General features: G+C 25.6%; 4 protein-coding genes across 19 annotated transcripts; 3 read left to right on the forward strand and 1 right to left on the reverse strand.

Annotated features, from left to right (window-relative positions):
- Positions 1–77: 77 nt before the first annotated feature.
- LOC100869724 (zinc finger CCCH-type with G patch domain-containing protein) lies at positions 78–2,758 on the forward strand. Its single transcript, XM_003698540.4, has 9 exons — positions 78–332; positions 500–724; positions 844–924; positions 992–1,132; positions 1,266–1,408; positions 1,479–1,657; positions 1,743–2,012; positions 2,091–2,270; positions 2,357–2,758. The coding sequence occupies exons 1-9, from the start codon at positions 270–272 to the stop codon at positions 2,653–2,655; spliced, it is 1,581 nt and encodes a 526-aa protein (XP_003698588.1). The 5' UTR covers positions 78–269; the 3' UTR covers positions 2,656–2,758.
- An 84-nt stretch (positions 2,759–2,842) lies between these two features.
- LOC100864291 (box C/D snoRNA protein 1) lies at positions 2,843–4,431 on the forward strand. The gene is made up of 7 exons (XM_012493502.3): positions 2,843–2,898; positions 3,011–3,192; positions 3,249–3,340; positions 3,424–3,602; positions 3,693–3,890; positions 3,950–4,074; positions 4,169–4,431. Exons 1-7 carry the CDS (start codon positions 2,855–2,857, stop codon positions 4,402–4,404), a joined length of 1,056 nt encoding a protein of 351 aa, XP_012348956.1. The 5' UTR covers positions 2,843–2,854; the 3' UTR covers positions 4,405–4,431.
- On the reverse strand, positions 4,427–6,738 carry Sec22 (vesicle-trafficking protein SEC22). Its single transcript, XM_003698522.3, has 5 exons — positions 6,430–6,738; positions 5,940–6,049; positions 5,712–5,872; positions 5,474–5,620; positions 4,427–5,376 (listed from the first exon to the last, which is right to left on the reverse strand). The coding sequence occupies exons 1-5, from the start codon at positions 6,502–6,504 to the stop codon at positions 5,228–5,230; spliced, it is 642 nt and encodes a 213-aa protein (XP_003698570.1). The 5' UTR covers positions 6,505–6,738; the 3' UTR covers positions 4,427–5,227.
- Positions 6,739–7,100: 362 nt separating this feature from the next.
- Sec16 (endoplasmic reticulum export factor secretory 16) lies at positions 7,101–21,548 on the forward strand. Of its 16 annotated transcripts, none has more exons than XR_015293961.1 (22): positions 7,101–7,368; positions 7,992–8,041; positions 8,124–10,235; positions 10,300–10,972; positions 11,096–11,318; positions 11,399–11,830; positions 11,940–12,025; positions 12,097–12,307; positions 12,397–12,525; positions 12,832–12,935; positions 13,038–13,194; positions 13,325–13,463; positions 13,581–13,851; positions 13,939–14,693; positions 14,780–15,217; positions 15,416–15,448; positions 16,839–17,084; positions 17,428–17,794; positions 17,866–17,954; positions 18,620–18,664; positions 19,335–19,421; positions 20,227–21,178. XR_015293961.1 is itself a non-coding variant. In XM_086913845.1 (22 exons), exons 2-22 carry the CDS (start codon positions 8,036–8,038, stop codon positions 20,334–20,336), a joined length of 6,705 nt encoding a protein of 2,234 aa, XP_086769971.1. In that variant the 5' UTR covers positions 7,101–7,368; positions 7,992–8,035; the 3' UTR covers positions 20,337–20,480. The 16 variants fall into 16 exon arrangements, 14 of the variants coding, with proteins under 14 accessions (XP_086769971.1, XP_086769972.1, XP_086769974.1 ...); XR_015293962.1 differs by lacking the exon at positions 19,335–19,421 and adding an exon at positions 20,104–20,140 and having other exon boundaries at positions 20,227–20,324; XM_086913845.1 differs by lacking the exon at positions 18,620–18,664 and adding an exon at positions 20,104–20,140 and having other exon boundaries at positions 20,227–20,480.
- The last annotated feature ends 2,387 nt before the right edge of the window (positions 21,549–23,935 follow it).

The following is a 23,935-nucleotide window of genomic DNA, read 5'->3' on the forward strand; positions in this document are numbered from 1 at the left end:
TTAAAATTTTTGAAAACGAAAAAATTTTTTTCTATTGATTGCTAATATATATCTCAAATATAATTCGTGATGATTTTGCTCAGATGTCGCCACGTAATGGACATGAACATTTAGGGTATTCAAATCAGATTCTTTTGATATTGGTATAAATGCTCTGCTACGATCGTTAAATTATACAGGATAGAAAGGACCCGAATGTAAACTGTCAAAACTGTTTTTTGTGAATTCTCAAATTTACGAATTTCTAAATCAATACAGGGTAAGACAATATGACAGATAATATGACAGACGCTGAAAGCTTAAGAGAAGCAATCGCGCAATATGAACAACAGGTATGAATTATCAATTTCATCGATGTTTTACGAGAAAATAGTATAACCTTCTATATAAATTCTATAATTAATTTTTATAATTTAATTTAAATATTTTTATAATTAATCTTTTAATTATTTAAAATTTTTTTGATATCTGTATTCTAAATATTTTTTAACCACATTAGTTAGCTCAAGTTCAAGCAACCTTGTCCGTAACTACGCAAGAAGCGGATAGGGAAAATTTATTAAGTTTACAATCGGACATACAAGAACTCATTACTTTAACAAAAGAAAGCTTACAAGGTGTGGAAACATCCAGTGAAGATTTAGATGATGATGATGATGATGATGATGATGTCGACGGCGATGATATGGACGATCCATTGGCAAAAGAATATGCCTTGTTTAAGGTGATTTTTCCAAAACTTTTCTAAATTTCATTTCATTTCAAAAAAAGGGAAATAGGAAGAGGATACAAGGGACCTAAGAAAATAATTCTATATCATTTCTTTTGATGTAAATTCATTAGGCAGAACTGGAGAAAACTTCAAATGATTCTGAGAATAAAGAACAGGATAAACAAGATGATGGAGCTTCAAATAATATAGAAGTCAGTATGCAAGTATTCTATATGGCATAGAAATGACACAATTATACGGTGCAAGTTCATCTTGTAGGATGAGTTGAGGCAGCTTGAAGGCATGAAATGTAGAGCTCCCCATGGTAGCAGTTGGGGTGGCATTGGTTATCATAATGCTATGATATGCTCTGTTTATCAAAATGATAGGACAAAAATAAAAAATATGCAAGATATAAAGGTAATACAAGAATTAGTTGTAATTAGATTTAAATTAATACTAATTTGAATATTCTTTTAAAAAATAACAGGAAACTTTCTTTATTTACATTTATTACATAGTTCTAAGGATTTAAGTATAAATTATTATCTAGGTCAGAGTACTTTTTCTAAATCCAACACATAAAGAAATGCTTCCATGTCCATATTATTTGGATGGAAAATGTAAATTTTCTGATGAAGATTGCAGATTTTCACATGGAGAATTAGTATCATTATCTAGCATACAAGAATATAGGTAAATAGATCTTTTGATATTTAATAGTGAAAATACAAACAAAAATCAAAAACAAAATCTTTATTTATAGAGAGCCTGATTTTCAAAGTATAAAAATGGGTAGTAGAGTATTAGCAAAGCAAAAAAATCAGTTATGGCATAGATGTATTGTATTAAAAATGCCTGAAAAAGAAGGAGATGTCTTCAGAATTAAATTTGAAGCAAGTGGTAATATCACGGAAGTTTTCCTCCAAGATCTTTTACCACTTGGTATGTATTTTATTAATTAAAGTTATATATTCAAATTTAATTTTTTCATATTTATTTCATTTAATTATTTCACATTATTATATAGATGATGCAGATTTGGAGATGTCAGATACATCTGAAGATAGTGATGGTGAAAGTGATTCAACAGAATATTCTAAAGAAGAAGTTGTTCATAAATCTCTTTTGACAGTAGAAAGTAATGCACCATTAGGAAATTGGGAAAAATATACACGCGGTATAGGTAGCAAGTTAATGGCTCAAATGGGATATGTAGCAGGTACTGGACTTGGAAAACATTCAGATGGAAGAGTAGAACCAGTTGAAGCAACAGTATTACCAGCTGGTAAATCTTTAGGTATATATTATGATTTGTTTATTATTATATTGTTTATAAATATGTATATATTATTTAATTAAAAACATTTATTTTTAGATCATTGTATGGAATTGCGAGAAAATGCTGGTGGAGATAAAAATTTATTTTCTGTGGAACGTAAAATGCGAAAACAACAACAAAAATTGGAACAACAAAGAGAGAAACAATATCAAAGAGAAAAAGAACGAGAAGAAAATAATATCTTTAATTTTATAAATGCAACTTTAGGTGATAAACGTATGTTTAAGAAAAATTGTCCTATATTTTTTAAATTATATTCTAATTATTTTATTAAATTTCTAAATAATTATTTCCATTTGCAGCTAAAAACGAAATACAAAAAAATATTCCAAAAGGTAAAAATAATCTCAAGACAGAATCCAATCGACAATTAAATGTAGCAAGTTTACAAATTGGAGAAACTATTTTAAGATTAGAAAGAGAATCGACGAAATTAAAAGAATCATTGACAAGACATGCGAAAGGAAGTGTTCATTATAACAACATTATAATGAAATATAATGAGAAGCAAAAAGAACTTGTTAGTTTAAGAGCATCTGAAAAAAGTATTGCTGTTGAACAAGATCAACGAAAAAATAGAGCTAAATTATCAATATTTTGATGTATATATGCAATTTTAATTTACTATAAGAAATTAGCTTATATATATTATCTATTAATATGTATAAAAAATATAAATAAATAAACCTTATAATATAACAATATTTATTTTGTTAATAATCCTATTTTTATATATTACATATAATTAATGATTTTAAATATTAGTAAAATAGTATTACATGATTTATATATAACTGTAAATGATTTACAAGACAATATTCAATATGGCCACGTCTAATGTCAAGTATGATATTTTTAAAATTACGATATTATTATTCAATTAAAATAATATTAATTATATTTTAATTTCTTCAACTTATGAATGTATATTAAAATTGATGTATTATTATTTATAGGATTGAAGATTGTGAAGTATGCGGTGAAAATAAAGCAAAATATACATGTCCAAAATGTGAGGTTAGGACTTGTTGTCTTCAATGTATAAATATTCATAAAAAAGAATTAGAATGTGATGGTATTCGAGATAGAACAAAATTTATACCATTAAAATCATTTACGGATTTAGATATTTTGAGCGGTAAGTTGAATTTTATAAATCATTAACAAATTTTTTAAATATTTATCATTTTATAGATTATAGGCTTCTTGAAGAAGTAGGTAGAACAGTTGATCAATTGAAAAGAGATCCATTTAAAAAGTGTACACGTCGAATCAATTTACCAGTGGTTTGTTAAAATATTTATTTCTTTTATATATGTATTTTTTATATATATATGGAAGATTTATGTTATAAATATTATTATTATAGCATTTGAATAAATTAAGAATAGCTGCAATCAAAAGGAATATTACTTTACAATTTATGCCACAACATTTTAGTAGGCATAAAAATAATACAACATATTTAAATTGGAAAAGTAACGAATTATATTGGAGAATAGAATGGATTTTCCCTCAAGCAGAATGCACGAAATGGATTACAGAAAGGTAAAATTTCTTTTCATATTTATATAATATGATTCATATATATATATATATTATGATTCATTATCATAATAAATATTGCAATTATTACAGAGCTTTAGAATCCATAAGATTATCATCACTTTTAGAAGAGATTTTATATCCTATTAAATCAGTAAAAAATAAAAGTGATATAGAGGAATTAAATCTAAGAATATCTTTAAATGAAAAATTACAATTTTATCAAGCAGCTGGTTTATATGGAATAAAAGTTCTTTTGAAAGCAGAAAAAGTTGTAAAATCAAATTTAAAGTAAGTATATTTAATCTCTATAATCTTTTAAATAAAATGACTAAATTATTAATGATTAGGTTTTATGAATTGGACATCACACTTTCATTAAAGGAAAACTTAGAAAATAAAATTATAATTGAATTTCCAATAATATATGTAATTTTGAAAGATCATTCATATATGTATGAAATAATAGATACGGGTATGTTTTTCATATATAATTATTATCTTTTAAAATTATAATTTTTTTTATAATATAATTCATTTTATAATATATGAATTAATCTTTTATATAGATGATGAAGATGAAAATATTTCAAAAACTACTACTATTCACAATAATATATTAAAAAAAAATAAAGAAACACATAATCAAACAAATATAAAAGAAAAAAATTCAACTGTGAATTATTTTTTTAATTCTGATTTTTCCGATTCTGAAGAGGAAAAACTAAATGATGATCGAAACAATGAATGTTTATCAAATTTTAATATTCCCAATTATGATGAATTAATTAAAATGGGACAATAAAATATCTTTTTATTATACATTGTAAAATTTTATAGATAAATCGATTTTTTTTCCTTTTTAATTCGAATTAATATACAAATTCAATTTTTTTTTATTATATAAATACAACATTTCAATTGATTAATACAACTGAATTATATATAAATAGAATAATATTAATGAGTCATTGATTCCACATCCAAAAATGTAAATACATAAACGCATATATTTAATATTTTTAGATTTCAGAGAATAATAAAATCACAGGAATAAATTTGTTTTATTTTACTGTTTTTTAAACAGTAAATTATTAAGAATTTTATAAATTATGTAAAATCATATATATATATACTATTCATATATCATATATATATATATATATATATGTATATATATGATAAAATGTCTTAATCTTGAATGTAATATTTTTTTAGCTTATAAATAAAATAAAAAAATAACGTAATTTTTAATATAACAATAACAATGATTGTATATATTGTCTATTTTTTATGGAATACTTAATATTATTTTTTACTAAATTAAACCAAATAATGTATTAATTTTGTAAAGAACTGTTATATTTACTGCATGATAATATATGAAAGTCATATCTTGAATGATATCAATATCATTATATTCCTGGCGACTAGTTTTTCTCTGAATACAATATATGTACATTGTTTTTAATTTTAAATAGACTTAACATTTAAATATATTATATGAAAAAGTAAATTCGCAGAAAAAAAATATTTGCTACACCCAAAAAAAAAAAAACAATATGGGGAATAATAATGATAAAAACCAAATTTTAGATAATAATTAATATATCAAATAAATTGAAGAACTAAAGAATAAAAAAATATAACAGGAAGACTAAAAATGCAACGAGTCCAGCCACAGCCTTTACATACATAGACTTACTATTTAAGTAAGTTGCATCCTTTTTATATTTTTGTGATAACATAGACAAATTTTGTGTCTTTGTATCTAGTTCTGTAAAATGATTCAGTAAAAAATATTTAATTTGATTATTAATGAAATTAAATAAGATTAATTTTATATATAAAATATATATATATTATATTATTACCTGAAAGAACTGTACCCCTCTGCAAAACATCATCTATATTTTGAACCATAATTCTTTGCACATCTTGTAGTTGGCTGTTGAGTGCATTCATATTTCTTCTTGACCTACCATCTAAAAAAACTTTCTTTGCTTTTTGAATATATGTATCTGAAAAAATAAAAAAAATTTCTTAAATATAGAACAAAAATTAAATTATAAAATATAAAATATAAAATAGAATAAGAAAAGTGATACATACTGAATTCAATAAAACTATAGGGCCTAGTAACTGAATTAACACGTCTACCATATAATGAATGAAATTCTTGTGCTATGTCTTCAAGATAACTATATGCAATCCGTTTACTATAGTTCTTTTCACATAATACTAAATAGCATACATCATTTTCAATTAAATAACTGTAAATTAAAACAACTGATAATTTATTATTATATAATTTATAGGTTGTAACATAAAGAAACTTACTGGAATAAATATGGACCTGTTTCTATAGTACATCTAGTTGGAGATTGAGGTCCCAATCTTCTAAATAACATTTTTGCTTGATTCTGATATTCCAAAATACTTCTTCCTGTCTAAAAAGAATTAAAAAATAATTAATAAATAAAAACGTTTTTACTTATTTAATAAACATATGACATTAATTAAAAATATTAATATTATTTAAGTTTATATGAAAAATATTTGATACAAATCTGAAAATAAGCATATTAAAAAATCAATAAAAATAATAAAAAATAATAATTTTTAATTGATTAAAAATCTTATAGTTGCATATTTTATTTTAATAAAAAATATTAATATATTATTTTAATTAATAATTTATAAATAAATTATAATTATATAATTATATTTGAAAAATCACATAAAATGATTTGTTATATAAATAAATAAAAATCAAAAAATTTTTTAAATTCAAGAATAAATTGACGTTTCATCATAACAGATTTCTAACCTGTTCATCTTCTTGCATAGTTGCTGCTAATGGTAAACCATCTATTATCCTTGCAATCATCGTTAACAACACCATTTTAGTAGAGTTTAATTAATTCTTTCACCAAATATGTAGAAAAAAAATATTAAAATCTTTGTGAAATAATCAATTCTTCACCACCTGCAATCCATTTACGTAGAACTGGCCACGGTGTGACCGCTTCGTTTAATCCACGATCCACTCTTAACATACCACGTCAGTCACTGTGGAATATTTTAAAGCTTCCATTGAATACATTATAACTATGTTTTTCATATCAATCGTTTTTATATTCTATGATTAATTTAATTATAAATATTCGAAATAATATAATATTATTCATTAATAATTTAGATTACTAATTGCAATAAAATGAGCAAAAATAAATAACTAATTATAAGATTTATAATTATTTATTTCATATCAGATAAATAATATCTTATTAAATATTAATAATATTTTGACATTTTTTTATAAATTTATAAAAATCATTATTTTATTTTTATTAACAAGTTATTAATTAAAAATTTGATTAATTAATTAAATATTTTTGTACTTTATAAAATATTTTAAATTATATTTTTATTTTATAAAATATTTTAAATTATATTACAATGCCATCTAACGAGATTTTATTAGAGATCTTTTTGACGTTTGAGATCAACGCGTCCGCGCTGTGCGCGTCTATGGTTCTGCTCGCGTGGAAAGTCAACGAGAAAAATTCGTGACGTGCTTAACCCACATCTTCCTTATAGTATTCATAAAATGTCTACATATTTGTGATTTTTTCATTTTGTTTCGTAAAAATTTGATTTACGTCGATAAACGATTGATTTTATTAAAGTAACAATTCGAATGTTTTGTGAGAAAAAATAATGCTTATTCTCGCGTATGGACACCAGTGCCAGACACGATAGTTAGGTGAGTGAACGTACGAGAGGTCCCTGAACGCTAAGTTGGATATCACAGCTGGTATCCCAACTTTCGATACGATGTTTTCAATTTTTCATTTTTTAGTTTTTTTTTTATTTATCAGTTATATTATTTGCATACAATAACTGCTCTCTCATGATTTTCGTTATATAATTATAGTAATTTTAAACTTTTAGTACGAAAGTTTTAAGGAATTTTGTTTTTCAAAATAAACTATTATTAATGTTGATGTAAAAATCTTAATTAATTTTTTGATTTATTTTTACTTTGCAAAATGTCATTTTTTCAATATGTTCAACAGAAATGTTATTAAAACTATGAAAAATAAATATTTAATGACATCTTCATATATATTTTCTGTGCTATATAAAAATTTTATATATATTTTATTAATATAATATTTTTTAAAATTATGTTTTGAATTTTTTCAAAAACATTCATAAATATTTAAATGTATAATATATACTATAAATGTATAACTAATATATAATATAATATATAATATAATAGTTTTGTAAAAAAATAATAAAATTCTCATAACTGATTGTTTAAAACTTTTATTTATAATAATATAAATGAATATTATATATAAATTATTTATTGTTTTATAGATTTTGTGTAAATAAGAAACAATCTTTGCTATCATAAAGGCAATATGAGTGTAAGTAAAATTTAAAATATAATATTATAAAAAAATTAAATTTGATTTTTACTTATTAACATCTTATAAAACATACTTATAGAATCCTTATAGAGCTAGACCATCTAGGTCTAGAGTAGATCACAGTTTAGGATATGGAACTCATAATCAGAATGTATGGAATCCAATGTCTAGAGTACCATCACAAGTATCATCAAATGATTCCATTCAACATCAACCATCTCTTCTGAATCAACCAAAACAATCAAATGATCCTTGGAATAATTCATGGAACTGGGATTTTGATAAACAAACAGATAATCAACAACAACAATCATCACAACAAGAACGACAACAACAACATTATATACCTTCATATAATCAAGGACAATTGATATCTAATTCTGTTCAGGACCACTATTATCAAAATATTAATGGTAAAAAATCTGATTTGCTTAATCAGAATTCAATGCCAGATAGAAACACATCAGGAAATGTTGCTAGTAGACCTCTAGTTCCTAATCATACAGATTCTTTTACACCTTATTCAAATTATAATCAATATCAGCAGTATGCACCACCACCTCGAACAAATTCTATGAAATCTGGTTCTATGAATTTTGATCAGCTTCAATGGACAAGTGATCAGTCTCAAAATGTTTCATATTCGCAACAAAAATCAAGTATACAAAATCAAAAACATCAAACATCACGTCCTGTTTTAGTTAGTAGCAATTACAATTGGATTAAACCTGATCAGACAAATTTAATAGCCCCACAAAATTGGCAAAATCAGAGTAATGTATCAGGACATTGGCAAGATCAAAAAATGGATAAAGAAGCACAAAATTTTGATAATATAAGTAATCAATATACATCACAAATGCAACAAACAAGATCAATTCAACACCTTCCATCTTCTACAGACAATAAAGAACATTCTATAAATGATGCAAATGATGAAAATTGGTCCAATCAAATTAATATGTCATCTTCTCAATGGAATACTCAAAATCAAGAATCTACATTGTTAAATCAAAGTCAACAAATATCACAAAGTTATAATGCTAATGATGAATTCAATACTTGGTCACAAGCAACAAATACTGAAATTTCACAGTCATGGAAAGAAATGAATGATAATAATGCATCTCAATGGCAACAAGAAAATAATAATGTAGTAGAAGAAAATGTTAAAAAAGAAATTACTGGTGTAGTTGCTACAAATGATCGACAACAAAATCATACAATTCCACCCCATCATATTCAACCTAATGCTACAGCAACAGATCCAAATATAGAACTTAAAGAAGAAAGAAAAAAATCTATACCTTCATTAATTCCAAATTCTATAAATTCTAAAGATTCTAATATACATATAAAAACAAATATTGCTAAATCACATTTTTCTGATTCCCGACTTAATATGTCTGCTACTCCTGAAACTGTATCAACTGTTGCAAGTTCTGAAAATATTTCTATTCAAGAGAATAATGATTTTAATTTAGCAAATGATTCAATAGAATGGGGTAAAAGTAATTCAACAGAAGAGTTGCCTACAAAATTAGAACAGTTAAGTCTTGGTAATAAGTTAAATAAAAATTTAGAAAATCAAAATGATTCCAAAGAAGTACAACCTATTACATGTGATGATGGATGGGGTCAAAATATGGCTTCTAATAATAGTACTACATCTGATAATATATCTGGATTGCCTTTAGATTGTGCTACACTTGGTACAGAAAATATTCATTCTAATGATAATCAAAAAGTTATTAGTCAAGAACATTCAGTACTTAATGCATATCAAATAACGAACATTAAACCTGTAGATAATGTAGCACAAAGTGGATATGATCAATGGTATAGTCAGGATACTTTACAGCATGTCTCAGAAAATACATGGTATTCAAAAGATAATGTTTGTTCATCAAAAGAATGGGGTATAGAACAAAATGTAGAAAACTATGAAAATATTCAACAGCCTTCAGAATTTGTAAATTTAGAAGTAGTTACGCCATCATTACAAGAACGCGATATATATGGTTCAAGAGATTCCATAAATAAGGAAACTTTAGATAATGATCCTAAACCAATTCTGAATTCTACCAAGGAAATAGTTAATATGCGTGATTTTAGGCAAGAAATAAATAATATTGAAGTACCTTCCGCGCAACAGTCTGCGCGATCTCATTCACTTCTTCAATCTGAACAGGTATATAAAAATAATAAAATAATTTTTTTTTATAGAATAAAAAATAAAACAAAATTTTTTACAGGTGCCAGATAATTATGAATTTGCATCAAATGATAGAAATACTTTTTTGGAAACTGGAGAATTAACTGATTCTCATCAAGAACATGAACCAACTCCACCAAGTCAAGATGACGAAAATGACGAAGTGCCTAATGACATTCCATTTTTACGTGAAGTACCAGGACAATCAAGCTCTATAGATCCTCGTAGAAATGACCCAACAGGACAGGAACAATATATTCAATCCGGTCAAAGATTATCTGATCCAAGAAGAAATGATCCTTCTGGTCAAGAGCAAAGTCTTCAGATAAGAAACATATCTGAAAGATCAGAACGACGCGATGTTCCACCTGGACAAGAAAGAAATGTTACTTTACTCTCACGAGCAGATTCTGATACGATGGAACGTCGAAATGATCCATCTGGTAGAGAACGATCTCTACCTCCACAACAATCACGAAATGATCCATCAGGAGAAGAAAGATATCAGTCTCAATCACAAATTATGTTAGAACCAAGTGAAACCCGAGAAGTGCCTGGAAGAGGTAATGAATCTGAAGATCCTGTCCAACAAACAGATGAAAATCTTAGACAAATACCGGGCGGTGCATTTCCAAATGAAGTTGCTCAATCTTCAGATGATAGAACTAATGGAAGAGTAGTTACAGGTTCTCAAGAAGTTCCTTCAATAAACTGTAAGAAAAAATTTTATATTATTATTATTATTACTTAAATTTTATTTAAGTAATAATAATAATAAGTATTTTTAAGTAAATTTAATATCTTTATATTTATTAAATTTTTGTATCTGATTTTAGCTACGATACAAGATCAAACTAGTGATTCAAGAAATAAACGCGAGGAAGCTGTTGGTGCATCAATGCGCGAGAGTCAAGGAATTTCTAGTGCATCGAATCGTAGAGATTCCTATGAAGATGAAGATGATGAGGTTTCTGGAAATAGTAGAGATGATAGTAGAGAAAGACGACGTGATAGCAGTTCGGAACGTCGAAGATATGAATACGAACGAAAAAGTGCATAGTTAGTAGATAATTAACTTCTAAATTAAAAATTATAAAAGTTATTTGATAATGTAATATTTTATATCAAATTATTTGCAGTTATGATCGTGAACGAGAATATGATGATGATTATTATTATGATCGTCGTCGTGGAGGAGAAAATGATCGAACATACAATACTCGCGATGAATTTGATCGTCGAGAAATTCCTTATCGAGAAGATGATCGTAAACATCATAGTCGAGACGATCTTGATAGACATGCAAGAGAAGAAATAGATAGAAGAAACAGAGTTAAAGAAGATATAGATGATAGAGATATTAGAAGAAGACCAGACGACCGTAGAAAAGATAGAATTGATGATGGGATACGACGTAGAGAAATTAGAGACTATGATTTACGATATCCTAGAGATCGTGATTATCTTGATCGTGATAGAAGAAGAGACGATAGACGACCAAGGCGATACGATGATTATGATATAAGAGATCCATATAGAAGAGAATATTATGATGATCCTTATAGTAGAGGGTATATATTTTTTTATTATATGAAGCATATAATATATATATATATAAATTTAATATTTTAATATGTAGTGTTCTATACATTTTATACATTCTTTTTTTGTTTTTTTTAGATCTAGACCATCCAGTAGATCCTCTTATAACGATAGAGATCGAGAATATTATATGCGAACAAGAGATCCTTATTACCCTTATAATGGTAAATATATTTATTGTAAAATTGGTTAAATTTTTATTTTAGAAAATATTTTAAATTGTTTCGTGTTATAGGATATCCTGGATATGATTATGGTGTTCATTATGCCAATAATTATTATGCATATATTGAAAATTTACGACGTACAAATCCTGCTCTCTATTCAGAATGGTATCATAAATATTACGCTAACCAACATCAGCAACAACACATTTCTCGTGGTGTTGGTAATTATCCAGAAGACAGAGCAAGTGTTCATTCTGGGCGTAGTTCTTGCGACGAAAGGTAAGCATTAAAAAAATTAAAACAGGGTTTAAATCAGAAAATTTTAGTTCTATTTTCGTATAGATTTTATAATATTAATTATGTGTTAGATTTTTTACAAATTCAAGTGCATGCTTCTACTCGCCAAACAAAGCATTATATGTTCCGTATTTCGGATATCCTGAATGGACTAGGAGTCCGCAACGAAGACAGAATTCAAGTTATCAAAATTTAAATAGGTGAGACCGAGAGAATTCTCTCGGTTCGACACTTGTTCAAAATGTTGAAAATATCAATCTTCTATTGTTGAAAGTAATTTAGTTAATATATTTTCATGATGTATTTTAAAAAATTTTCTTTAGGTAGATGTTAGAATTCTTTACTATAGCTAGTGTTTATTAAAAATTGATACATTAAAATATTTATATATCTGTAAATCTTATTATGTAGAAACAAGCTAATTTTTTTTTCTAATTGTAATTGCCCTCATTATATTATTACTAGTTTTAATTTAATTATTTAACAATAAAAATCATATTTTTCAGAGCAACTGACAAACGAACTTTAGGCGATATGTCTATGCTTGAAGATTCGGCAGCTACATCTGCACGCATGACACCAACTAAGTTTTCTATTTCACATGCATATGGTATGATTTCAAATTGATTAAATATAATTTATTAAATATTATATTAAATATAATTTATTTAAGAAAATTCATTGTATAAAATTTTATAAATTTTACGTTTAGGATGTTTTTCTATTGGATCTTTGATACATGTATATCCAGCTTATCCATCTGATGGTGAAAGAGCCAAAGTAGACATTTTTAAGTTGGAAAATCTACTTTCGCATGATCCTCTAGCACGTGATTTACGAGCTTATCCTGGTCCTTTAATTAAGCAAGTGTAATTCAGTATCTACTATCCTAAGCATGTGTATTATCATTAATTTTTGAAACATTTTTCATTTAATTTTTTAATTTAATAATTTTTTTCATAAATTTTATTATATTGTAATATCATATATATTTTTTAGGGGTGTTACTCATAAAAAAACTATTATCGAATATTGTGAGAATAAAATTAAAAAAGCAGCATCAAACGAAGAAATGGTCGATCGTGCCTCATATATACTTTTATATGAATTAATGATTATGTTGATTCAACAAAATGGAGTAAGATATATTCTATTAAAATAAATTATAATTATTACAATTTATTGTTAAAATAGTTATAATTATATAACTAATAAATTATTAGTTATATATATATCTATATCTATGTTTTTTTAGAATGTTGTTGGTGTTGATATAGCAGCATTGTTACTCAGAAACAAAGATGCATATCCTTACGAAACGAATAAGCAAAAATTACAAGATTCGGGAAGAAGAGAATCAGTAATATCTCAAAGATCAGGAATATCAATTGGAGATAGTGTTCAAGGTAATCAAGATAGTGTAATAGCATCCGAAAAAATCGAAAATAAGCCACGAAAAAGCACTGAACAAATAACAGATGAGTTTAGAAACACATTGCTTTATGGATTAGTTCAAGAAGCATTAGGTAAATATAAATTTATAATTTTTATATTGTTCAACGAATGAATTTAAATATTTAGATGTTATAAATTTTATTACATTTAATATGCAGAATATGCAATGAATGAAGGTCTTTGGGGACATGCACTCTTCTTAGCTAGTAAATTGGATAAACGTACACATGCATCTGTAATGACACGTTTTGCTAATAGTTTACCATTCCACGATCCATTACAAACTTTATATCAACTTCATTCTGGTCGTGTACCAGCTGTTGTTACTGGTATATCGGATCCACGATGGGATGATTGGAGACCTCATTTAGCTATGATTATATCGAACACATCTGCTAATCCAGAAATTAATCGTCGCTCAATTACAACTCTTGGAGATACACTTTCTACGCGAGGAGATATTTACGCAGCTCATTTCTGTTACATACTTGCACAAGTTGATTTTGGTACTTATGGAGCAAGTAATGTAAAGCTTGTATTAATTGGCACAAACCATCATAAACCCTATAATGCATTTTTCACAACGGAAGCTGTTATGCTTACGGAAATATATGAATATGCTAGAAACCTCAGTGAACCAGGTTTTACATTAATAGATCTTCAAACTTTTAAATTTGATTTGGCAATAAAAATGGTAGATCATGGATTAATAGAAAAAGCCTTACTGTACATAGAACAAATTGCAGTAAATATTTTCAATGAACCATCAAAGTATAAAAAATCATTTATCAATGCAGTTTACAATTTAGGAGACAGGATTAGATATCATGATCCAGTCTATAAAGAATCTGTTGATGAAACTACAACTTTAACTTGGTTCAATAATCTATCTGAAATTATTGGTAAATGCCATGTAAGTTTAAAAATATAAATTTTAATAATATAATATTTTAATAATATAGAAATATTAAAAAAGAAAAAAATATTATTTTATTACAGATGGGAGAAATTATCGAGAATGAAATTTATACTTCCCAAACAAAACAAGAATCATATAACAATATACAAAATCAAGAAGTCCATGAGATAAAGCAACAACAACAATGGAATACAATTCAATCCGAATACAGAGAAGGTCCAACATCAATGATGGAAGTAACCACGACTGATACACAATCAGAATGGCAACCATTATCTCTACCATCGAATATACCAGACACATATGATCAAAGTATGCAATATACAAAAAATAATGAAGAATCTTATCAGCAATCACAACAACAAGAATATTGGAATCAAGATTCTTATTATCAAAATAATTATGGAAGAAATGATAGTACCATTTCGAATTGGCAACAACAATCAACTCATTCATCATATCCTCCTGAACAAGGTGATATTGATGATTCTCAACAACAGGAAAAATGGAACTATGAGGTAAATCTACTGTTCCAATTTATAACATATATAAGATTTTAAATATTACATTCATTTAGTCTATATCATTTCATACATATTTAAATATTTTATGTTTGACTTTTTTATAGAATAACATCTTAAAATTTTGTGACAAATCATACATACATATAGAAATAACATTTTTTCACCTTTTTTTTAATGCTTACACATGGACAGACGGAAAAAGAAGAAAAAACATCTACTCTTGAAGTAAGTAATTATATGCTTACTGCGGATAGTAATCTCGATCCTGAATGGTTATTGGATGACACCAATATTAGTTCATTACGACGACGCAATGTATTAACAAATTCAGATCGATGCGTCACTTCTTATTCTTCTGATTCGAGTATTAATATTTCTACGAGTATATCATCAACTTCTAATCCTTTTAGATCAACAAATTTCGATGAAAATTTTATGAAATCGCGAAAAATAATAACATATCCAAAAATAGCAACAACTTACCCAAAAATTTTATCAAATAATACAATATATCTAAAAGATATAAATAGAAAAAAGAAATTAGATTATAGATATGTAAAACCACCTTCTTCACAACAACCCATATTTCTAAAATGTAAAGTTAAAAAAAAAATTAAAAATAATGAAAATAAAAATTCTGACAATGTAGATGAAAATAGTTTAACTTTATCAGCAACTACTGATTTAGATATTCAATTTAGCAAAGTAAATTTTGAATCCTTTTCTAGACTTGATTTAAATTTAGGAAGCAAAACATCTATAGTTTCTGAAAATATGAGTCAATCATTAACACAATATTGTAATTTTGAAGATAAAAAAGTTATGAGAATAGCTCCACATATTCGAAGAAAAGATGTTATTTGCGATACAGTAGATGCATGGTCTTATTCAAATTCTTCACAGAGTTCCACTGAATTATGTCGATATAAACCACTTATATTTGGTGGAACATATCCAATAGATTTACCAGTTAAACTTACAAATGATTTTTGTTTAATGGAATTAAAAAATGTTCCCATGGAAAAATCTATTACTAAAACTTATGATATTGATGTTCCCACAAATTGTGAGTAGATGATATTAGGTTTTTCAATTTTTAAAATTTCAATGTTATTTCATATATATATGTGTAGTTGTACCTGCAAAAATTAATTTTGTAAGTCAATTTTTCTGCTTATAAAATAAATTTTATGTTATTAAAAGGCATGAATAAATACATAGATTTTTGATAACTTATAAATAATTTGATTAATAACATGGTTATAAAATTTGTTCTTGTTTTAGATATCATTTATGTACATAAATTTGTTAATATTAAATATATAATAAAATTTCTCATGTTATTCATTTTTCTGAATTTTTAAGAGATATGCCTCTTTCTTCGCCTCTTCGTTTTAAATTTTATTTTATATTAATTATAAATTATGAATATGCAAGCAAAGTTATTTACTATTTACTGTGGTAGTAAAATATTTTTTGAAAATAATTATTTAAAAAGAATATTAAATGTATTATAAATAGAATAAATAAAAATAGATATTTTCACTATTGCAGTAAACAGTGATTAACTTTGCTGGAACAACTTTGCGATGATGAATTGTATATTTTATTTCAGTCATCACAACCGGCAATTTCAATGACACCATCAACGAGAAAACAATATGATCCATTAGAAGAACTGGATGCACTCGAGACTCCAAAACCAGCTTTGAAATCTGCAGCTTCAGTTAAGAAAACTTCAGAAAAATCAAATGAAAAGAAATCGTCTAATAGCGGAAGTTCTTGGTTCGGTGGTCTATTTAGCAAATTGGCTCCAAAACCAAGAAATCAGATGATATTACCAGATGACAATAATCCAACGGTAAATTTTTAAAACATATTATATATCTTACATTATTATTTTAAAAATTACGATAGATATTTTATGTTTTTTTGTCGCTTAAGGGCTTATGGTAAATATGACAACTTTAATGATGGAAGAGGAAAAGGCCAGTATAATTCAATGTTCGGTTATTCAATTAACATCTAACGAATTATTGATATATTCTGGCTTAACATTCCAACTTTTGTTTCTAACAAAATTAAACAATAAAATTACTCGAGCCCTATAGTTCATATTTATTTTTAACACAAAATTTGTATTATTTTTTTTTATAGTTAATAATAAATAAGATAATATTTATATTCTATTTTATTACTAATAGATCGTTTGGGATCCTGTTGCTAAAAAATGGATGAACAAAGACGAAGATGGAGATAATAGTTCTGCTACGGTAGCTCCTCCTCCGAAAGCTTCCGATATGGGATTTAGAACACCTATTCCGTCGGAACAAATTTCATCTCAACCATCACAATCATCTCAATCATCTCAACCACCTTTGCAAACTGATGAATCTACTGTGAATAAATTTAAATTACCTAGAGGTAGAAGTATGCGTGCCAATTATATAGATGTAATGAATCCAAGTGGTTCAAAAAATAGTGGAGCACCTTCAAGTATACCAACTCCAGTAACATCCCCAATGGTACCTATGGCAACTTCATCACCTCAATTATTTATTCCCGCTCCAGGTAATTTTTTAATAGATTCTAAGATTCCTTAAGGTTTTCTTTGATTAATTGCATTAACATTTTTTTTATAGTTAATGATCCAAGTGCCCCTGTAGACTTCTTAACTCCAACAGCAACGTCAATCGTACCTACAAATGCTTCTGAAAATGTATCTCAAGGGGTAAGTTTTTTTTTTATTATGAACAATAATTTTTACAAACATTTCTATGCACATACAACTATTTCTATACATTGTCACGAACATATATATAACATTAACAATACAGTTTCATATTTATATTTACAATTTCATTATATTTAAAAATCATTATACACAACTCCTTTATTATCTTTATGTTATGGCTGCAGTATGCTGGTATGCAGCTTCATTATATCTTAAACCTGTTTCTGGAACTGTAATGTTAAAATATTATCTTTTTTTGCAAAATTCCCTTATAGCTATATTTGTAATAACGATTTGTACGTATCGTAATTTCCCCCTAGTTCTGTGCATTGTCTATTTATCTAATATCTCTTGTTTTTTAAAATAAAATTATATTTTTATATGTGCAATATACTAAAAGTATATAATTATACATATTTTTGGTTGTTTGAATTATTCTATGGTAAATAATATAAAGTTATGAAATAGATCTTCTTTTCTTAAAAACTAAGTATTAAAAAATTCAATTTATTATTTTGTTCCTACATAACTGAAAATCATATATGCTTTTTATGTTATAATGTTCATTATCTTAAGTAGATTTTCCAAGATCATAATAGATATTTTCTTTGTTGCAAATCTGTGTTTAATCTACCTTTCTTTTATGTTTTCTTTGCAAGCAGTCGGGGAGGCAGAATGATGTAGCCAAATAATAATTGTTGCTGATAGTAAGAACTATTTTATTAATTTTACACATTGTTGTTTACTATTTTGTACATGCATGGGTTTGTAATATTTGTAGCATGAATGATAATGCATATATTGTATGTGTATTCAACAAGTTCTAATTATTTGAACAGTAGAAGAACATTACATTTGAACAAAGTGAATTACAGTAAGGATAAAAATGATACTAAGGTAGAAAATAGTCAAAGCTACTTTCTAATAATTGCTTGTCTATCATTTTCTTTTATTTTTTATTAATATTATTAAATTATTTTTTTAGGATCTTTTTCTTTTGCATGTATACAATTTTTTGATGATATATGAAAAAAGATAATTTAAATTCACAAACTAACATATGGTACAAGGTATTAGAATAATGCACTGTTGTATATACATTATAATTTTCAGCATGACTTATATTTTTGTTCTTAAAAGGAATATTTATCATAAAGAATCATCATATTTTTATGACAATATTAGAGATTTGCAATACCAACTATTCCTATTTTTAATATTATATAATTTTCTGTATTACAATCATTTTATTAAAAAGAAACAATATGTATTTTGTGATAAAGAAAGTCGGTATTGCATCCTCAGAAACTTTTATAACTATAGAATGAGTATTTGGTTAGTGAGAAAAGATTGTTGTGTTTATTATATGGCACACAGTTCTCTCGATGGAGCTCAACCAGCTCGTTATCGCGAGAGGTGCAGAGCTACACTATGAGGGATCCGCGTTTCCTCCCACAAAACAAGGTAATCCAGTGGCATTAGACATTTCATATTCTAAAGGTGATATCATTTAAATATATAAATACTCAACAATACATTAAAAATTCTAATTTATTTATTATAGTATCATATTTTATAATAAATTTGTAATTGTAGATTATATTTTATTTGATTATTTTTGTAAGTGAAATGATTTCTGATATGAGTGATTTTTTTCAGTATTTCTGAATAAATTTTTAATAATTCTTATAATTATTAGTTTAAATATTTTTTTTATAATATATAAAACTAATTTTAAAAATTTAAATTTTTAAAAACTAAATTTAAAAATTAAAATATATTCTACATTTGCAATAGATTTAAGATAAAATTTCTTTTTATATTCCACAATCATATAGCTTTTGCCTTTACATCAAGCTTAAATTTATTATGTTAAGCACTTTTCAAATTTATATAGCAAAACTAAGGGAAAGCTTGGTGATGGATGTATTTATGGTATTGGTTTTATAATGTATGCATTACATGTTGAAGCTTATATTTTATGCTTTGTATCACAATCAGTAAATTTCAAACTATTAATTTGAATATATTAAAAAAATAGAATTAATAATTTTAATTGAATTACAAAACATTATATATTATATGTCTTTTTTTTCTTTAAAATATATAACAATATTGTAATTTTTGTTATAATTTTTTGTTGTAGGCAAAATTGTACAAAAATAAGTATAATAATTTTACAAGTAATTATGAAATTGATAATATTTTTGTATATAATTAAAATCTAATCTATTGTATTACATTTTTCAATAAAAATGATAATCTTTAGGGACCAATGATGTACAACCCAAGCGACATGAAGAATCGTTCAGCGAAAAACTTACATCAGAGCGGGTATCCTCCACGATAAAATTCACAATTTTGAACAACATATGCTGAGTAACCAGAAGATTTTTTTATTCTATCAGGATCACACATTATTTAGATGAATCGAAATTTTCATAACTTAAACAGGCAAATATACCTCAAATTACGTAAGTGAATAATAGATGCGTTATAAGTTTAGTCAACTATACGTGAATTTCCTATGTTTCAATTTTACAAAAATCAATTTCATTTTTCTAGAAATAAGATTTCTAGAGAATATATATGTATATATGTATTCTAAGCGTATAATTGCTTTTAAATAGTACCATAAACATTTGGAATCTTACAATTTACAATAGAAAAATATTTAACAAATCGTTAATATTAATAGGATTTACTTTTTGGATTTTTTTAGTTTTTATTTTGGAGAATACGTGCTCCATACGTTGCTGAATTTCGTTAAATATACACAGGGTACTTGTTTTCTAAAAATTTTTTTTTGAATGGAATGTTCTTTGATTTAATTCGTGCGAATCGTAGATATTTTTATCTTTCAATATATATACATAATAATACTTTTCCACGATGTAAATTACTAAACGGAGAAACATGTATTACTGGCATTGAAAAGAATGGATGAAACGTTTCAATCGCGGTCTTTTGATATGAGTTGATTGAATAGGATAAAATCGAGAATTCTAATAATAAAAAAATTTAATGTGTGTTATGTTGAGTGAGATCGCGAATAAGAAGAATGTTAAGTTTGCGCTCGTAACAGAATTCAGATTTAAGTTTTACGCGAATGCTTTACCCGAAACATTTTGCGTGTTGTAATGTTAATTATAGCGAGAATAATGTTGACCGTATCATATACATTATGAAAAAATTCGTTATAAATAATCTAGTAACATTAATACACGGTCATATCTGATTTTATATACTGGCGAAGAACAGTTGCATAAAAAATGAAGCAGATATCAATAATGTAAGAAATGTTAGAAATCTGAAAATTTTATGAATCCTATTGTTAGGCAATATATCATGCAAATATTGTTATTAATCATCAGACTAGTATATCATACCAACGTTATATCAATAAGAAGCGTAACTGCCATTTATCTATTTGAATTTGGGATAATTGGTAAAATGTCAATATTTATGTTAAATTTTTCTTTGCTTCGTAATCATTCATATATTTCGTCTAAAAATATTTTCTCCAATATTGTTTCTATCAATTAATTGGGTGCCTAGTATTTTATAAATATATATTTCCTTTACAAATAATCTTCTTTTTGCAATATGTTTTATATTTTATGTTTTATGTTCATTGTTATAAATGAAACTGTACGTTTCGAATTTTGCCTTTTCTCATTATACAGTATAACAATATTTATCACTTAAAAAAAATAATCGCAAGTTGCATTATTATTCTTCAACTTGCTTATGCTTGTAGATATATGCTGACTTGTAGATCGCAGCGTCCATACGAACCATAAGCTTTTTCTCTTTAAAGAAAATGCATAGTTCGTTTTTCCCTCAAGAACGTTGGTGCTGTCAGAATGTTTCAATCTCTAATTATCAAATTGTATGCCATAAAAAGTTTAATGTGCTCAAGTGGAAGAGAAAATATTTTGCAAACGAGCAAATACGCTTCTATATAAAGATGTTATTTCGCGTTTTTCTTTTTACGAGCGTAATACGATTATTCCGATAATCTATGTTCCTCTCGGTGATCGCTTTTGATGATACATATTCCATATTATATTTTTCACTATCTATTACCGAGGGAAATTCTTAGATACGAGCCAAGAGATACTGGCAAATATGGCAACTTGAACGAAGAATAACATTCACGCAATGTACAAACGTAGAGTAAGCCTTATAGATTGGTTTTTCATTATTTATCGTCCAGCGTTTTGTGATAAAAAAATGATCGAAAGCAAGAAGACAGTAGCGGATATAATTAAACGAATGTATTCAAAATATGTATAACACGCATCCGTTCGCGAAGAAAGAAAAGGAAAAGACTTTATTCTGTTAGTGTCCGTAATTTCCATAAAACGAACAATCTTGAAATTGTTCGAAGGAAAATAATTCTATTATATTTGTGTGAGATAATGTTCTTTTCCGCCATTAATCACAATTGGAGTAAAGCTGGTTTTGTCGAGTCTTGTAAAATATATTAGATTATCCGATTTTATATTCATGACAAATATACTCTCAAGACATATATATTATGCATAAATTGTAGCATATTATTATTGAATCGCATCTTTGTGTATGTTATATGTATATACATATATATAGATATATATTGAAATTTATGATTTGTAAATATATAAGCATAAGTCTCTTCGAAAAATATAACAAATTTGCATATTAATACATATTTTAAATAGAACTATTTGTCAAATTATCTTTTTTATGTAGATGCCATTAAACAAAATTGAAGAAATTCATGATTATATTCTAGTTTAAAAGGCAATATCAAAATCAGAATAATTCTTTTTGTGAAAAATGGCATTAAGATACAAAATATGTGTTGTGGTTACGTTATTGTTAAAAAATTATCTTCTATTCAAATTTAATCTTGAATTGCTTTTAACTTAACTATCTTGATTTCGTTGAGCAGGGTTATCTATTTTTGTTATGATTATTACAATACATTTTGCGAAATTAATAAGACTTTAATTTATCTAAATTTGGTTGATCTTAAGATTTTAGATAATATTTAAATTTAATCGATCTAAAATTTCAAATAGTATCTAAATTCAATCGATTTTTATTTATTTATCGTAAGTTTCAATAATGATATTTTATTAATAGATTATCAATAGATAATAATCAAAAATTGATTTTTTATTTCATTATTTAATTCGATCTGCTCAAATGCTCCCTACGTGATATACTCGCAGTAAAATAAATGTCAAAATAAAATTTTAATATAAAAACGTTAAAGTTGAACAGAAGTATTAAATGAATTGTGCGTAATGTATGTATAGAATGGTTTATAAATGATGCGATTCTGGCTTAATGTAACATATTATGATATCTTTAATGCACTTTACAATTCAAATGTCGATGTATGTTTATGGGAAATACGGATAATGAAAAATGTATACTGTATATTACTATTACTATTATCTCTATTATTATTGCTATTATAATAAAGAATAATACAACTTATGAATCTTAATCTTTGTTTTTCTTATCGTGAAATATATATTCATTTTCATTAAAATTATTTTATTTTTAATTTTTATTATTTATTGTTTATTTTTTTTAAATAATTTTTATTACGCTTATACATTTATATGTTTTTTAAAATTTTTTTTTCTTAATATTCTTGACAACAGATCAATTAGGATTGGATTGTATATTGAATAGACATAATAAAATAAGCATACACATAGTTATTATATGTATAGTTATTTATTTTAATAAAATTTTAACTTATTATAAGTTAATTTATAAGTTTATAATATTATTTTATAGTATTAAAATATTGTTTTAATCAATATTAACGACTTATAAAACCTAAGAGAATCACCTATAAGAAATAATTTTGAAAGTAAAAAATGAGTTTAAATTCGTCAAATAAGTTTTTTTTGTAATGTAATGAAAATAATTTAGATAATAATTGATAATAATTTACAAAGATAACGATCATA

This window comes from Apis florea, unplaced genomic scaffold (assembly GCF_048593485.1).
Source record: "Apis florea isolate Af1SG1 unplaced genomic scaffold, ASM4859348v1 contig_3517_pilon, whole genome shotgun sequence".
Lineage (NCBI taxonomy): Eukaryota > Metazoa > Arthropoda > Insecta > Hymenoptera > Apidae > Apis > Apis florea.

Excerpts from the sequence above, each read along its gene's own strand:
- Sec16 (XM_086913845.1), top strand. Across the intron at positions 15,218-15,415 it reads AGGAAAAATGGAACTATGAG|ACGGAAAAAGAAGAAAAAAC; the intron begins GTAAATCTACTG and ends ACACATGGACAG. Across the intron at positions 17,955-19,334 it reads CTGAAAATGTATCTCAAGGG|TTCTCTCGATGGAGCTCAAC; the intron begins GTAAGTTTTTTT and ends TATGGCACACAG.
- LOC100869724 (XM_003698540.4), top strand. The coding sequence starts at position 270 with ATGACAGATAATATGACAGACGCTGAAAGCTTAAGAGAAGCAATCGCG. Across the intron at positions 725-843 it reads AAGAATATGCCTTGTTTAAG|GCAGAACTGGAGAAAACTTC; the intron begins GTGATTTTTCCA and ends TAAATTCATTAG. Across the intron at positions 1,409-1,478 it reads TCTAGCATACAAGAATATAG|AGAGCCTGATTTTCAAAGTA; the intron begins GTAAATAGATCT and ends CTTTATTTATAG.
- LOC100864291 (XM_012493502.3), top strand. The coding sequence starts at position 2,855 with ATGATTTACAAGACAATATTCAATATGGCCACGTCTAATGTCAA. Across the intron at positions 3,193-3,248 it reads GGATTTAGATATTTTGAGCG|ATTATAGGCTTCTTGAAGAA; the intron begins GTAAGTTGAATT and ends ATCATTTTATAG. Across the intron at positions 3,891-3,949 it reads GTTGTAAAATCAAATTTAAA|GTTTTATGAATTGGACATCA; the intron begins GTAAGTATATTT and ends ATTAATGATTAG.
- Sec22 (XM_003698522.3), bottom strand. The coding sequence starts at position 6,504 with ATGGTGTTGTTAACGATGATTGCAAGGATAATAGATGGTTTACCATTA. Across the intron at positions 5,873-5,939 it reads ACAGGTCCATATTTATTCCA|TTATTTAATTGAAAATGATG; the intron begins GTAAGTTTCTTT and ends TTTAATTTACAG. Across the intron at positions 5,377-5,473 it reads GAGGGGTACAGTTCTTTCAG|AACTAGATACAAAGACACAA; the intron begins GTAATAATATAA and ends ATCATTTTACAG.